The 17,847-nt window shown below is 42.9% G+C and overlaps 1 protein-coding gene across 1 annotated transcript in view; it reads right to left on the reverse strand.

The window, feature by feature from the left end:
* Positions 1 to 1,964: 1,964 nt before the first annotated feature.
* Positions 1,965 to 17,847, reverse strand: part of ADGRG4 (adhesion G protein-coupled receptor G4) — a 49,241-nt gene continuing 33,358 nt past the window's right edge. Inside the window, exons 13-20 of the mRNA XM_075068425.1 lie at positions 16,978 to 17,081; positions 15,186 to 15,307; positions 11,195 to 11,463; positions 9,772 to 9,862; positions 8,222 to 8,511; positions 7,207 to 7,308; positions 2,902 to 3,072; positions 1,965 to 2,214 (exon numbers count right to left, since the gene is read on the reverse strand). Coding sequence (XP_074924526.1) covers positions 2,096 to 2,214; positions 2,902 to 3,072; positions 7,207 to 7,308; positions 8,222 to 8,511; positions 9,772 to 9,862; positions 11,195 to 11,463; positions 15,186 to 15,307; positions 16,978 to 17,081 — 1,268 coding nt within the window. The 3' untranslated portion in view covers positions 1,965 to 2,095. The remainder of the gene's footprint in view (positions 2,215 to 2,901; positions 3,073 to 7,206; positions 7,309 to 8,221; positions 8,512 to 9,771; positions 9,863 to 11,194; positions 11,464 to 15,185; positions 15,308 to 16,977; positions 17,082 to 17,847) is intronic.

A 17,847-nucleotide genomic window follows, 5' to 3' on the forward strand; every position in this document is an offset into this window, starting at 1 on the left:
GACTGTAAATATTATGATACATTTTTCTGTTTTACCTGTGGCTGTTGCTGTTGTGGTCTTGAGAGATGCTCCCTCCACACCCACAGAAGACCTGACCCTAATGATGAGAAAGGAGAGAACTAGGGAGGATATGTTCAGAGAGATCTCGCAAGCCAGTGCTGCATTGGAACAGGGGGCTTGGAGGGTGAATATGGCAGACAGCCTGGAGGAGGAAAGAGCGGACTGGAGAAAATCTCTAAACCCCTACCTCTTCACACTGGAGGACAGTAAGGACAGCATCTCATACACTGTGAGAGCCATTGTAGGTGTGTGTGAGGCCAAAATGGACTGAAATGTGCAGAAAAGTTTTTTACCTTTCCAATTTCAAAATTCTGTTCTGTTCATTTATTTTAGAAGTACGTGTTTTAATTGCACATTCTTCTTTTACACCGTTTTTGGTACACATTACATGTCTATTTGGGGGACATTAATTCATCTTTATTGCTTCACAACATATACTGCAGAATGCCGAGTGCTACTCAAAGCACCTACTCCTTGTAATTGTACAGGACCATAGAATTCATAGGTTCAGTGAAAAACACAATGTAATAATCATAATGTACAGCAAGCACCACAGAATTCATAGGTGCATAAAAAGCTAGTGTAGATTCTTACATGTACACCAAGCACTCCACAGTTCGTAACCACCCTCAGAACTGCAGGGCTGGGCAGAGCACGCTCTACCATACCACATTACTGTGGCTGGGGGTTAAGGTGCTTCTCTAGGCCACCTTCAGCCACATAATGTCCACTGTGTCTGGCTCTTCAAACTCACCAAACAGCTGCTCCACCTTCACCCCAGCAGAAACTTTTCTACTTTTGTCTCACAGATATTATGTAGGACACAGCAGGCAGCTGTAACCATTGAGATATTTTTCTCTCTCAGATCCAGCCAGCATCCCAGCTGTCATTCTGCACCTGCAAGGCCATGTTTTCTTGATTCTGTCAAGGTTGCTGGTGTACAGTTTCATGAGCAAGTAGTAAGCTGAGTCCAGCCAAGATCACTACTCACATTTCACCATTGCCAGTAGTAATCCATCGGCCAGGAAAGAATGTCCCTGCTTGCAAGCGTCTACGCAGTCCTGTGTTCTTAAAGATAGGAGTGTCATACACCTTCCCTTAACAGCCCACATGATATCAGTGACGCGTCTCCCATGATCCACCAACACTGGCATAACCATCTCAAAATAGCCCTCTCTGTTGATGGACTCTGTGGCAAGGTGGACTGGTGCCAAAATAGGGATGTACGGGCTGGTTGTCACCCCAGCACAGGTCAGAAACCCAATAGCTCCAAGTCCATCCATGCACATTGCCAAGACAGTCCTGCCTAACAGGAGATGATTAATGGCCCTGTACTTGCATGGCAACAGCCTTCACTGGATTTTCTAACTCCAAAATGATTTTCCACTGACCGATAGCAATCGGGCATTGCAAACTTCCAGAGTGCAATTGCCACTCACGTCTCAGCAAGCGCGTGAACAATATACTAACTGCAGCGGCTTTACACTGATGTAATTTGCATCGACCAAAGTACATAGTGTAGACATGGCCTCGCAATCCATACAGTTTGCCACTCCCTAAAAAGGAGACATTTTTATACATCCAGAGTTACGGTTTCATGTTCTTCTTACTGGGAAACTCCAAGCCCTTGTTTTTTACCAATTCTGCATTTTATTAATTGTAAGTTAAGTGTAGGTTTTGGATCGGAACATGGTTTGATCTGCTGATGCTAATTAACAATTAAATCAGACAGTTACAAAAATCATTAATGGATCTTTGTATCACATACATCATCATTCAGCAGCATTCCATTATCAAATCAAGACTTAACATCAGGGGCTTGATACTGCCACCACCACACACACGAGAGGGCCAAATTCTTCCCACATGTGCACCATTAAAGCCAAAAGGGTTGCATGAGCAGGACTTTAGCCCTATAACAATCTTCAGAATGCTTAGTTTATAATTAAAAAAATAAATACTTGGATAAACGTTTATTTGTACAGGCCACAAAATAGGACAGTCTTCAGTTAAGCAGAAAAAAACAGGTTGGGTATCACTGCAGAAACTTAGTTTTCTGCGTACTGTGCAGTTGTAGATCCACAGGTGATATTCTTCTTACCCGAGGATGTTTTACCTGATAAGCAGATGAGCCCGGGTTGTATTGCACCTCAGCTAGGCAAAATGAATAAAGGATCATTTTCAGTAACCATGGTTTGATTCCCTTGTTTACATGTTTAAAAATACAGATTTCTATGTAATGCTCTCATTACAACAAATCTTTCCAAATAAGAGGGAGAACAGAATATCACTATGCTTTAACTTCCTTGGAAGAGAAAGAAAGTAGGCCTGTTTCAAAAATGATGAATGATTTTGCATGCCAAATTTCAGACTCCTTTTTCAGAGTGTGAGTGCTTAGCACTTTATGAAAATCAGACCCCTTTAAGGTGTAACTCTCCTGCTGGGATTCTTTTGGGGTGAAGATGCTCCTAACTGGCATAGAGCTGGCAACACTCACTCCTGTGCAACCCCCAGTATATGTAACATGTTGGGAATGGAAGGGGGCGAACCCAGAGTAGAATTCACTTCTGCAATTTCTTGAGGACTCTTGTCAGATTGCATAAATTAGAATAGCCCCCATCTGTACTTAGCGATAAGTCTGAATAGAGACTCAGGAAGACAGAGCCAGCTCCTTGGTAGCTTTCCAACTCTGCTGTGCCTAGCAGAAGCTGGCTGTAACAGAAATCCTAGCCTGAAGTCTGAGTCTGACATAGACACGGTAGCAAAATTTTTCTGTTTCCACAGCTTGGGCTTTTTACATTCTGATTTTATAAAAATCAGTGCACGTTACTTTCCTTTTACCTGCTCTCAAGTCCATATCCAAAGATGTCTCCGGTAAGGAGCCTGAACCATTGGAAGTTGAGCTTGTTGTATTAGACTTCAGAGACCTGGTTGATTTCAAAGAATGTAATGATAGTTTATGCTCTAAATTTCTTGGTTTATATCCAGCAGATGTTCCTTCGCTGCTCCAATCTGAAATTATAGAGTGGTGAGTTTGGAAATAAAAGGACATATAAGAGATAATATTTAGGGTGCAGTTAGTTAGGTCACTGTATCATGAGATGCAGCTGATTACTCCCTGGCACTCGGAGCGGTTTCCTGAGGTAGCAGTGTTTGGAAATAGGTACTGTGTAACACTCACAACTACACTACACAGGAATCAATCTCTGTACATTGGGGAAATGTTTCCAGTACTATATAACACATATACTAATTCTTCTGAGTGGGTAGAGACATATATTACAGTGTGGTCACTCTGGGCTGGAGTTTTGTTGGCATTTATTGCAGATGGAAATGATCTTGCGTTGATAAACCTGATTTTGAAGTGTAAGCAACCCAAAAGGTGTAATTGTCCCATTGCTTTCTTGTGTTCTTCTAGGTATATTCCATTAGAAGCTCCTCCACAGACTGTCTCGTTGGTGAATTATTTGCATAACTATAACATAAAATTTCCTCTCTGTGTTCTTTTTTAAACACTGTTTATAATATACCGTGATGCATGGAAGAACATTTGCAACACACTTTCCTCTTCTGCCTTTATTCCTTTTGGGGTGTTAGCCCTCCTGTTGTCAATCTGCAAATATGTCTATTGCATCTGTCTGTGTTCTGAGTGTTAATATATAATCACACACCCAAGGCTACATTGTGCCTAGCCAAAAAAAAAAAAAAAGACACAGTGACATTAATCTTTAGAAAGAGAGATTTCAATAAAATGAGAAATAAGATTTCATAGATTGAAAGATCAGAAGGAACCATTGTGATCATCTAGTCTGACCTCCTGTATAACACAGCATGAACTTTCCCAAAATACTTCCTGGAGCAGATCTTTTAGAAAAAACAGCCAATCTTAATTTAAAAATTGTCAGTGATGAAGAATCCACAAAGACATTTGGTAAGTTGTTCCAATGGTTAATTACTCTCACTGTTAAAAAACTCTGCTTTATATCAAATCTGAATTTGTCTAATGTCAACTTCCAGCCGCTGGATTGTGTTGTACCTTACTCTGCTAAATTGAAAAGCCCATTTTAAAATACTTCTTCCCCATGTTGGTGCATACAAACTAATCAAGCCACCCCTTAACCTTCTATTTGTTAAACTAAATAGATTGAACTCCTTGAGTCTATCATTATAAGGCACATACCCAGAGTTATCATAATTAATGACAAAGAGTTTGGAAAGATATTAAACCTTGCTTCAGGGCTCATGCCGATCTCCAGCTATTAGAGACCAGGATTTAGTCTTTCCTAGCTAGCCATTCCAAAGATGATGGGATGGATGGAAAGGAGGTGGGGTCATGACCTCCCACTCTCTATAACCAGCCAGTGGGGTTAGCCAGATGTTCATGAGAGAACATGCTTGAAACGGAGTACCCACAGTGCCCCTGTGGATTCGGCCCCTTGGCCCCTCTCCTCCATGAATCAGGGACACTTCAGTCTGGTGCAACACATATGTTTTTTATTCATGCTCAGTTTTCCACCACCAGTTTCCAACTATATACAGGCTTTACAACTGCTTGGCCTACTACACGCCTGGCCAGCAACAAACTAGGAGGTTCCTGTTCCCTCTGAGCCTGATCTCCTGCTCTTAGGGCTTGGCTACCCTTGCAAGTTAGAGCACACTAAAGCCACCCAGTGCGCTCTAACTTACTCCCAGTCCGTACTGGCAAGGCACGTAGAGCGCTCTGACTCCGTGGCTAGAGCGCTCCTGGTACTCCACCTCAGTGAGAGGAATATCATCTGAGACACCCTGGCATCAGTGTGAACAAGGTGTTGCTTTACTGCACTCTGACCTCCGGAAATGTCCTATAATCCCCTTAAGTCAAGTGACCACTCTTGTAATTGTTTTGAACTGGGCTGTAGGAATGCGGATATGCCCTTTCAAAGCTCCGTTTCTGACATCTGGCATGCTTATCTGCTCTGAGACAGAGCAGCCATTACTTTGGAATGTTGCTTGCTGTCAGTGTGAGAGAGAGAGAGGCCGGGGGGAGGGGGACCTGAACTTACAAGACAGCATGCTGACACACTCTCAGCACCCCAAAACACTCACACTCTCCCTCCATGTACACAGAACACACTCTGTCACATTCCACCCCACCCCCATTTGAAAAGCACGTTGCAGCCACTTGAATGCTGGGATAGCTGCCCATAATGCACCACTCCCAATCCCGTTGCAAGTGCCACAAATGTGGCCATGCCAGTGCACTTGCAGCTGTCAGTGTGGACAGACAGTAGCGCTTTCCCTACTGCGCTCTCCAAAGGCTGGTTTAACTCAAAGCGCTCTACATCTGCAAGTGTAGCCAAGCCCTTAGTCTCCACTCTCACATACACACACACACACACACACACTCCCTTCCTCTCACTTCCTTCCAGCCTTATAGCTCCTGTGAATGAGGCTGGCAGATCTGATCAGTTACCAGGCAAACATAGCCCCAATCCATTCTCCCTGATTGGGGTTGGAATGGCAGGAGCTGATTAAGGGTTTCTCCAGCAGCACCTTGCCAGAACGCTACACACATTTTAGAGGTGGTGCACTTCCCCTGTAATCCCCTGGGGTGGTGGAGAGCTGCACCAGCCCAACACAGACCTATATCTTAAAAGCACAATCTGATGCACAGTGTATGTGTTACATACAACATTATTTTATTATATATTATACACACATATTAATATTTATATGGCAGTGCATGGATTTCTCTTTCTTGAGCTGTCAAATCAGAAGATATACTGAAGTAAAACCAGGGGTTCCACACTCTATTAATTTTATACCAAATTTTTTAACAGCTTGTGATGGGGTAGAGTAGATCCAGAGACCCCCCTGCTGGAGGCCTCCAGGTCTCACAAAGAATCATAGACTTTAAGGTCAGAAGGGACCATTATGATCATCTAGTCCAACCTCCTGCACAATGCAGGCCACAGAATCTCACCCACTCACTCCTATATCAAACCCCTAACCTATATCTGAGCCATTTAGCCGCCAATTAGAGGGGCTGCAGGAATGGCCAATCAGGGGCCAGGAGGGTCATATAAAAAGGAGCAGTGGAGACAGATTCAGTCAATTACTGCCTGGAGCTGGAAGAGAGAGTTCCTGGCTGGCTGAAAGAGCCATAGGGACAGCCACAGACAGCTCAGTCTGGGCAGAGTACAGGGGAACTAAGAAGGAGCTCCTGGCTGGCTGCTGGGATGGAGCCCAGGGACGGCTGCAAGGAAACACTGCCCCCAGGGAGGAAGCCCTGGGGGTACAGTCCCATAGTAGGGCCAAAAGAGGGTAAACCCCTGGAAGAGGTTTGTTCTGTTCCACTTATAGACAGTGTGTGTGACTTCTCTGGAAGGCTGAAACACTGAAGACCGGCCAAAGAAGCCATCAACCAAGGGGAGAGTTTGTGAGAGGTGGGTACCACCCCATTATCACAAACTGAGAAACTGCAAGCACATGCACTTGACTGGGGGGGGGGGGCACTTGTGAGAGGTGAGTGCTGACTCCATTATACAGCCTTTAAAATTATGCTGAAGATTTTTGCATGCTCAGAATTTCAGATTTGTATAAGCAAACTGCATTGGCTGTAATTGGAATTCTGTATAAAAATACCATCTGTACATTGCAGCTGCAGTTTTAGAGGTGAGACTGAAACGTTTTTGAAAATCTGTCCTGTATCTATATGCTGTCACCCCCTCACCACATTAACTATTGACTCTATTAATCAAGGTCCAATCTATGAAGAATTCATGGAAGAACATTAAGACCTAACACTTTTCCACAGTAGTGGGGGAATTGTGGAAAATGTGTACATTGGGACACCCCACCTTTCTATATAGAATGGATGTGACATCAGTGGAAGGCCTTGTAAGGGGTGTATTTTGAAGGGGTAAAGCATTTTGAAAACCTTGGGTGGCAAGTGCCACAGAAGTTCAGTATATAAGGACAGCAACACTAAGCACTTCCAATTTAGATAAAAATATACTGCAATTGATTCTTCACTGTAGCTTACTCAATCTTAAATGCCAGAATAGGAGCAGTACTTTTGTGGCACACAAGCATTTCCATTTTAATTCTTATGCCATTAATAGCTTAAAAATGAGTCAAGCAAAACAATAAACCTCAGTGTCTTACCAGAATAATTATTGAGCCGAAACCTCCCCCAGCAAAAGTGCACTCGGCACTGCTTCCTCACCGTCTCTTTCATCAGGCAATGATGTACAAAGATAAAAACCCCTAAAGGAAGAAGGAAGACAAAATCAGTAATTTTCATATTGATTCCCCAGCCTCCTACCTCGTTTCTGAAGCTTTCATGCTCTCTTCAGTCACAGACGTGACATATATACAGCACAGAGTTTGGCCACTGGGCCTTGCCCACATGTTCAAGGTCTAACTGATCTCTATATTTAGGGTTGGGAAGGAATTTTCCCCCAAGTCAGACTGGCAGAGACCCTCTGCAGCGTGGGGCACTTACTTGTTTGAACTAGAGTAAATAGTGGGTTCTCTGTAACTTGAAGTCTTTAAATCAAGATGTGAGGACTTAGTAACTCAGCCAGAGGATATGGGCTTACTGCAGTAGTGGATGTGTGAGGTTCTGTGGCCTGCGATGTGCAGGAAATCAGACTAAATGATCATGATGGTCCTTTCTAGCCTTAAAGTCTATGAGTCTTTGAGAGAGGCAGATCCACAGCCTATTTTATATTAGGACAGAACTTAGGGCTATTCTTCTCTTCCTTAATGCCCCTGAGTTAATAGATGGCTTAAAGAGCCCTCTACAGATTTGATATTAGGGCAGACATTCTTGGCAACCTGCTAGTCACTGCAAAATCCAAGCATGCATTTCTATGCCCAGGTTAAATGGATTGTGTCTGTGTCCCTGAAAAGGGCATAGATTGGGACCTGTGTTTCAAAGGCATTACCACAAGTCCTATTGAATTGTGGCAGTGATATATAAAGTTCAGGATATCATCTCACTTATTCAAAGGGATTTTTATTATTAAACTCTCCAAACTTCCAAATGATGCAAACAAAACTACTTAACCATCCCAATTTGGGTTGGTAAAATGACGATCTGAATGTATTTATATATCACACTCATAAACTGATAAAAATACACCATACTGCTATCAGCATCTCATACAGAAGTTACCTTGCAGTGTGTTACAAATGGCGAAGGCATACAAGAAAAAAATCCTTGCTGATCCCCAGGCAAAAAAGGCAAAACCCCAGGTTAAGCCGAGTAAGAATGACAGGATGACCGTGCTCCGCAGATCATGGAGAAAGCCCTGCTTCCAGTTCTTGGATTTTATTTGCTGCTTTGATTTCATGATATGAATTTGAAGAAGAACATTGATGAACATCACTATGTTAATCAGAAATATTAAGCAGAAATAGGCGACAACGGAGATGTAAAAGACAATATCATCTTGAATCCAGCAACTACAGGAAAAGGGAAGAACACAGAAAGTTGAAAATAACTAATTAGGGAGCTATTCTGTTATCAATACAGCACATGGATGGGCATTGGTTAGACTTTCCTCAGATGATGTGTCAGTAGCAGATTCCTGCTTCCCCCTTGCTCCAGTGTGGTCGTAATGGTGCCCCTGATACATAATTCGCTCTCTGTGCTGCTCATGAGTTGCCATAGCTATGTGCTGCCCCATCTGGTCAGATTGTAAATACACAATCTATTATTACTGGAATGGTACCGTCCTAGATAGAGCAAGTGGGAGTATTCCTGATGTAAACACTGTTTCAGAAGAAAGGCTAGAGAGTAGCTTATTCGCACTGGAAAAGTAGAAAGGTTGATGTGATCTAACTGAAGAATTCAAAATTACGAGAGGTTTGATCATGACAAAGGAGATACAGGAACGAGAAAAGTTCAAAACCTTGGGGAATTAACATAAGCATGTGGAACATTGGACTAAAATATTTTTATAGAGACTCCACTGAACACATGGAATAGGTTTGATGTCTTGATTTACTCCAATCAGCCTTCCAAGAGGACAAGTGGGGACAAAAAAACCTAATTGGCGTCATGACTGATCTTGACAAGTTTATGGAGGGGATGGTGTGATGAGACTGGTTACATGCCATTGCAGGCAATCTGCAACTGCTAGTAGCAAAAATCCCCAATGGCAGGTGATGGGACACTAGACGGGGAGGACTCTGAGTTACTACAGAGAATTCTTTCCCAACTGTCTGGCTGTTGTGTCGTGCTGACATACTCAAATCCAACTGATCACTATATTTTGAGTTGGGAAGGAATTTTTCTCTGGGTCAGATTGGCAGAGATCATGGGGTTGTTTTGCCTTCGTCTGTAGCATAGGGCAAGGGTCATTTCCAGGTTTCAACAAGTGTAAATGGTGGATTCTCTGTAACTTGAAATCTTTAAATCATGATTTGAGGACTTCGGTAATTCAGCCAGAAGTTATGGGTCCTCTATTACAGGAGTGGGTGGGTGCAGTTCTGTGACCTCAGCCTGCAATGCACAGAAGGTCAGACTACATGATCATGACGGTCTTTTCTGGCCTTAAGAGGCTATACGATTATGTTAATGTGTTCCAGAAGCAAAGAGATTCTCCACAAAGAAAGAGGAATTGACACTCAAAGTGGCAAAGTAAAGAGAAAGAGATTAGCATGAACTAGAAGAAATAAAAGGAGACAAGATGTTGGGCCAATTCCTTCAAATATACTTACAAAAAAGTGAATGAGTTCTGGTTTTTAGAAAATGATCCATAAAACTCCGTATTTATAATGAGGAGAGTAGCAACTACAACAGCTGGTATTCCTAATAGCATGGGAGATAAGAGAGAGATTTTAAGCCAAAATAAAAAATATTTGGAAGAGGGAGACATCCAATCTCCTAATCTCTTCTGGGTCTGACAGTCCATGATTAATAATTACAGCAGTGATACAGATGTGTAGATCAAGGTCTCTTCTCAATAACACACCTGAAGGCTCTGCTGAAATCATGGATTTTCCCTTTATTTATTTATGTAAACTGCAGATGAGTAGGCATAAAGTATCAAAATGTTTGAGTTTTCAGACATCTCCAGAACGGATCCACTCTGCTAAAATAATACCTCAAACCCAACCCCTACTAATTATTAGAAACATCTTAGACTGGCAAAAGACAAATTAGTAGTAGCACCCTGTGTAACAGGCTAATGAGGCTGACATTTTTCAAACAGCCCTTGTTCACAAATCTTCAGTGCCACTGCTTTCCTGTTTACCATGTTCCTTTCAGCTTCTGTTTTTGTTGTTTGCCGAAAGGATTGTTACAGCCATCACCACTGCTAAGAGCTGTGCCTAAACAAGAGTTCTTGTAAGGCTAAGAATCGGCGTACTTGTGTGCAAAATCTAATGACAGAGATGGTAATGTACATTTAAAAATAGTCACTGAGTTTAGCAACTATCCAGGCAACTCAACAGAACTACAATCATTTCTTGAAATTCTGCCCTTTTTTAATGCAAACCTGCTTGTTAACCCCTTTCTACCAGTCTTCCCTACTATTGGCTACATGATGCCTTTGGTGCCCTGTTGTTTGGAGGGAGAGTGGATGGGGCCATGCTGCTGCTGGAGACCCCAAAAATATTCTGAGTGAGGCCCAGCATTCACTCACAGGGCTCCCCGGAAGTGCATGTTGGAGTGGCAGCTACAGGACACTGTTCTTGGAGATATAGAGAGTGATCCCCTCTACCTGGCCACAGGATGGAGACGGTCCATGGTTCTGCCCCCATGCTGCCTTCATTCAGGCAGCTGGCATGCCCAGGATCACTAGGACCCCTCATTGTGAGTGATCCCTGTGCAGGCGCACGAGAGGTTGGGAAAGAAGCTCATTAAGTCCCCTCTCTCTTTGCATATCCATAGAGGGGGCCAATAACAGTCTTGCTCCAGCAAAGCAGGCACAGTACAGATCCACATGCCCGTATTCCTGTGCAGAAGAAAAGCGACAAGGACTATCTGCTACACTCCCATGTCCAGGAGTAGCTGTCGGCAGGACCTGTCTGGGCTAAGGAATCTTTCCTGTATGGGTGGAGTGTATTTTCATGTGAGAAAAGCCTACATTAGAGCAGTATACCAAGCACAGATATCAAGAGAGACTAGCTACGTACTTACCCCACCCAGCAATGCAGCATTTCAGTATATAGTTTGGAATGTATATACTGAAGACTTTGATGAGAGCAAAGTACATGTGAAGAGATTCCAGGCCCATCCATGTGAAGGCTGCAAGCAGAAAGTAATGGAGGAACACAGCCACTGTGATACACAGGCCATGGTTGTTAAATGATGACAGCCAGGAATTGACCAGGAATATCAGGTTTAGCATCAGCAGTGCAGTGCAGAGATTTAGCAGGATTTTTGAAGGATAATCTCTGCAAAGCTTGCTAAAATAAAAGTGAAAAGAAATGAATTTTTCTAATATTGTCATAGTGCAGTTGCACTTGCTGCCAATTAATGAAAGGTTATCACATTTTGTTCTTAGCAGGAGGTAATAAAAATGTGTATTCAATAGCCTTAGTGACTTATAACTAAGCTTTATAAAAACTTGTTTTTAATTAAAAACACTCCCCTAGTATCTAACATCAGGGCATACTCTACACACTAATTTCTTTCAATAACAGAGAATTCAATTCCCTGCTGTTTCCATGCTGCAAAGGCTGGGAGTATACAGGGCCGGCGCTTCCATTTAGGCAATCTAAGCAGCCGCTTAAGGCACCAGGATTTGGGGGGGGGCGGCATTTTGCCACCCTCAGTGGCAATTCGGCGGTAGGGGGTCCTGCCGCGCTCTGGGTCTTCGGTGGCAATTCTGCGGCGGGTCCTTCACTCGCTCCGGGACCCACTGCTGAAGTGCCCCGAAGACCAGGAGCGCGGAAGGACCCCCCCCACCACAGAATTGCTGCCAACTGGGAGCACGGAAGGACCCCCGCCTAAGGCACCAAAAACCCTGGCGCCGCTCCTGGGAGTATATATTATCCATGTTCCAGGGAGAATTCTAGCATTGGCATGACTGAGTGAGTGGAAAAGAACTTCATTGTCTTACAGCCATAGCCCATCTTTTACTCAATACAATATTATTATTCGTATTATGATAGCACCTAAAGACCCCTCCTGAGATGAGAGCCACATTGCGCTGGTACTACAGAAACACAGAGTAAAAGACACACCTTGCCTCAAAGAATTTATAACCTAAACACAAGACAGACAAAGGATAGGAGAAGGACTGTATACAGGGGCCGGCTCTGGCTTTTTTGCCGCCCCAAGCAAAAAAAAAAAAAGGGGGGGGGGGGCAGCCAGGGGAGAAAGGTGGGGAAAAAAAAAAAAAAAAAACCACGCGCGGCCGAAGCAGCAAAGTGGGGTGGGGAACAAACATGGCACGGCTGGAGCAGCAAAGCGGGGGGCGAGGGGGAACCAAAAAACAGCACAGCTGGAGCGGCAAAGTGGGGGGGAGGGGACGGCGCAGCCAGCAAAGCAGGGAAAAAAAACAAAACAAAAAAACCCTTCAGGGCGTCTGGAGTCAAGGTGCAGGGGGACTCCCTGTGCTGCAGAGTGCATATCTGGTCTAATGGGGTGGAGCGGGAGGGAACAGGGGGAGAGAGAGATGGGAGGCAGCCAGGGCTTCAGCGGGGTGCTCACCTGGCGGCCCTGACCATCGCGCCGCCTGCTGGGAGGGCTCTGCGCCTCTCCGGTTGGCTGGAAGGGAAGGACGCAGGCTGCCCTGCCGAGTTTGCTGCAGAGCTCTCCCCTCCTCCGCCCTACAGGGCAGCCGGATCGGGGAACCAAAAATAAAAACACCTGCTGTGCCGCCCTAGGTTTGGGCAGAATGCCACCTCGTAGAATCTGCCACCCCAAGCAGGAGTTTACTCAGCTGGCGTCTGGAGCCGGCCCTGACTGTATAAATATCTCTATTGTACAGATAGGGGAACTAAGCCACAGAGAGATTTAGTGACTTGCCCTGAGCTCCCTATTGCATCCAGGTCTCCTGAGTTCTATTCCAGTGTCTTCAACACAACGCTATCCTTCCTCTTTGCAAATTTAAAGAGATTTACTTTTTAATCTTTCTATGGGGAAAGAAAATGAACCTGTTTGGGTGGTTATGAGGAGTTACCACCTCTTACCATCCATCAAATAGTAAGTATATCCTGCATTGCCACTTTATTTCTTAGAACTGTGAGCAGGTAAGAAATACAAGACCAGATTTTCAGGTGTGTATGTACATTAAAGGGCACACAAAAGTGCGTGCTCCATTATTGTGATTATGCACACCAAAAGAATATTTGCAAATGCTAAGCAAAGGATAGTTGTTTAGATGCTTAAATGGGTACCTCTGTGCACAAAAACACCTAGTTTGCAAATAGTTGTAGTAACTGCAACTGCATGTGCACTTTTCTGGTAATCTGGCCCGTAATGTCTGGTCCAGAAGTGTTGGCTCACCTTTTGTCTGAGAGGTTTACATATATACAAACAAATGTGACATTGAGGAGCATAAAATAGCAAAAACACAGTGAAGAGAAAAATCCACACATGGAAAGGAACTCCTTGAAACTGAAAGGATTGCAGACAAACAGACTTTTAAATTAGAAAGACAAAAAATAATGGAAAAAGTGAGAAGAAATGGAGGTCTAAAATCTACAATGCTACTATACAATTATGAGCTTTTTTTCCAGTCTAAATTAATTCTTGTGGTTTTCTACATGTGGAAAGAGCCTGGAATAACAATTGCTGAAGATCTATTCTACACTAGCTCTCTAGTTCGTGAGGAATAGCTATTATGCTTTAAATTTACACACTAGCTATTCACAGCAACTTCCCTGAGTCCCCATGTAGACAAACACTTCTTTCCAAAAGAGCCTCCTATAGTTCTCCGTAACTTTGCTTCATCATCATTCAGTTGGTATATTAGTTCATCAGAATACACAAAACATGTAATGAGTATTTCTATATATCTTTTCAGCACTCTAAGGATATGTCTACACTACCCACCAGATGGGCGGGCAGTGATCAATCCAGCGGGGATCAATTTGTTGTGTCTAGTCAAGACACAATAAATTGACTCCCGAGTGCTCTCCTGTCGATTCTTGTACTCCGGCGCTGCAAGAGGCGCAGGCGGAGTCGACGGGGGAGCGGCAGCAGCCGACTCACTGCAGTGAAGACACCATGGTAAGTCGATCTAAGTACGTTGACTTCAGCTACATTATTCACATAGCTGAAGTTGCATAATTTAGATAAAAGCAGCAGAGAATCCTGTGGCACCTTACAGACTAACAGACGTTTTGGAGCATGAGCTTTCGTGGGTGAATACCCACTTCGTCAGACGCATGTAGTGGAAATTTCCAGGGGCAGGTATATATGTGCTAGCAAGCAAGCTAGAGATAACGAGGTTAGTTCAATCAGGGAGGATGAGGCCCTGCTAGAACTGGAATTTAGCAAACAATTCTGTGGATGTTTCACAAAGTGAAGAACAACCCACTTACTCTCTTTTACCTGTGTTGGCATTACAGTGCAAACAAGGGTTACAAGTAGGAAAAATTTATGTTTGTTATTCATGTAAGAAGATATGACTGCAAATAACAGGTGCCATTTTTACCTGTCACTTTCAAGAGGAGATCTACATTTCAAGGCCATATTTAATAGGAACCATCTTTTATTTTCTGCCTCCTTTAAGACTGCATATAGAGATTGGGACCAAACCATTGAACATACAAGATATTCTAGCCTCTTGCCATGATACCATATTCAGATGCAAGAGCAATGACAGCATATTAGGAACATAAGAATTGCCAAACTGGTTCAAAACAGTGGTTCAATACAGCCCATACCATATCTCCAAGAGTAGCCAGTTCCAGATGTTCCAGAACAAGGTGAAAGAAACACAGCAGTAGGCAGTTTTGGAATAACATGTTCAGAGAGGAAATTGCTTCCTAATCTCCATTAATTGGAAGTTGTCTTATGTCCTGATGCATGAAGTTTTATATCACTACTATTCCATTGTATTATATTCAAATCATCCTTTCATCATCTTCTTGTGTCTGATCTAGCATAAGTGTTACTGAAAACTCCTGTAGTGACTGCGGGGGGAAAAAACAATAAAAGAAAGGATTCAACTTACTCAAGAGTTAGATGCATCACCAGCACTACCCCCAAGCAAAGGGCAGAGGCTCCACATCCTGCATAGGTTATCAGAGTTAATATGCGACGATTCACACCATCTATCTCTCTCCGGGTTAAGTCCTAGGTCAAAAGATAAAGAATTCTGGTCATTACTCATAACTGGACTGTGTCATGCAGAAAAAATACAATTGCTTCCTACATTTTCACAGTGGGGAAAGAGAGCAGTTTCTATTCATTTTTTCTCTAAATGTTTTTATTATTTTTACAGACCACTCATTTTAGAATGTAAGGAAATACCAAAGACAGGAAAATATCCAGTATTTAATTGCCAAGAAGTTGCAAAAACATCATTCTCATTGCACATCAGACTTCAATGCAGCTTTTAAAGTAATACAGCAAAAATATTTAATGGACATGCATTTGTAGAAGAAACTCTCGTTTGTTAAAACAGGGGGGTTGCTGAAAGTGGGGGATGGGACACATAACAGATGCTTCGAAGTCTGGGAGTATTCACCCATCAAAAGTACTTTCAAGAGCCAGGCTGTGAAAAACACTCAGTAAAATGGGCCTCACTCCCCTATATTAATTCCCAATTATGTTTATGATATGAATCTTGTTGCCTGCCATAATCTGCTGCTATATGCTTTATAAGTGACTTTTGAACCAAGCAAGAGTAATTTGTTTTCTTTTGTACTGAGAATTGTAGACATCATGCGGTCAAAACAGTTCCTACAGAGTCTGTAACTGGAATAGCAATGGAGAACAGTGAGTTTACAATTTGATTCAGTTCAGTGGGAAGCAGCGCGGGCCAAGGGATATGCTGGCCGCCGCTTTCCACAGCCCCCATTGGCCTGGAGCAGCGAACTGCGGCCAGTGAGAGCCGTGATTGCCTGCTGCGTTTACAGGTTCAGCCAAACAAACCGGCCCAGCCCGCCAGGGTGCTTACCCTGGCAGGCCATGTGCCAAAGGTTGCCGATCCCTGATTTAGAAGTACGACAAGCTGCATAAAATCTACAACATTCAAATTTCCTTCTTGTAGAAGTAAAATTTTTACGACCAGAGAGGGCTCTTGCATCTATATTTGAGGAGAGAAATGATGACCTCTAGGGAACAGTTAGTTTAATCACAGGTGTGTATTTGCGTTTACATTGCACGTACCGAAGGGAAATGGACCAAGTGTTTTCCCCCATGCAGGTTCTCTATGTCAGGGTGAGGAAATTCTGCTAGTATCTGCTGCCTAGTTTATTCAGAATTCCCCAATCACTTTGCTTTTTGTTGCAACCATTTTCAGTGCTTCATTTGTACACGGTCTGCTTTGATATTAAAGTTTTTGGGGCAGGAACTTTGTTAAAGTACTTAACACACTTTTGGTGGTATGTAAATAATAGATGATAATGCTGATACATTTTTAGATTAAAAGAGTTTAATTAGTGCCACTCTTAGGGAAACTGAACACCATTAGTTGCTGTTGGCAGCTATCTAACATTATGATACAACCCAATTCAACAGCTAATGCAGTAATATTCATTAGGGAAAATTGTAAAGATGCAATGAAAGCTAAGATGCAATGACAACTGCTGTAAAATGAATTTGTACTGAGTGTGCAATTGGACTTCAGTTTCTTTTTTAATTTAAAAATTACTTTTATTTGCTTTCTTTATTAGTACTTCCAGCAAAATACAGTTTGCTCTCTAAAAGCTAATTTGAAACTAAGATGTCTTTCACAAGTCCAGTGATGACTTGGTCTAGTCCCGTCAGTGTTTTCCGGAGATGATTCATGGAGTACTTACCAGCAACACTCCAAAATGGGTAAGATGGTTACAATCACAGATTGTGTAATACATATCTCTGTGTTTCACTTCACACCCTGATGTATTCCAACCACCCAGTCCATCTGTACAATACAAAAAGGGATTTTTAACCAGTTAGTCATATCCAGTAATTTATAGCTTTGAAAAATGCAGGAGGTGTGATTATGAGCTCAAGTTAGTACAGAGTGCAGGGTCAGCTAACAGCACACATGGATGAGATTTCACAGAACATGTTTTGAATTCCTGTTGGAGATTAGAATCTCTAAACTTGTACAGCTGAAACTTGGGGAATGAAGAAATATTTCTAGTACTAGATATTTATAGTGAGAGAGAGAGGTTGGCTAGATTACATCTAAGGAGGTGGGGACAGGGTAAGTATTTGAAAGGTAGGGAGGAACAGTTTAGGTCAGGGGAGTCAAACATTCTCCTTGGAGACCAGATCTCTCCCGGTGTGACTTATTTATAACCTATTTATGTGGCTGGTATCATATATTCAGAATCTAAACTCTCAGTTAAAAGACGAAGAAATTTCTAGCATTGATGGTTGCACAGAAAACCTCCCAAACGCGAGCTGACTGTAAATTAGTACTCTGTTGTCTTCCTGAATCTGCAGAAAGTGTGGGCCAAATTCCATGCTCAGCTACACTAGAATGACACCATTCACTTAATGGGGTAACTCTGAGAAGAATGTTTGATCTTTCATTGCAAAACCATGATATGTAAAGCTTGAATCATGTATGTTAGGGGGAAAGAAGTGATCTCCCTGGAACCCCAATCTCCCCTTTATTTGCCCCCCTTCAAAAGCCCTATTTTGGACCAGCCTACCCTTCCAGATAGAGATGAATGGCT

The sequence above is a fragment of the Chelonoidis abingdonii genome, chromosome 8 (assembly GCF_003597395.2).
Source record: "Chelonoidis abingdonii isolate Lonesome George chromosome 8, CheloAbing_2.0, whole genome shotgun sequence".
Taxonomy (NCBI): domain Eukaryota; kingdom Metazoa; phylum Chordata; order Testudines; family Testudinidae; genus Chelonoidis; species Chelonoidis abingdonii.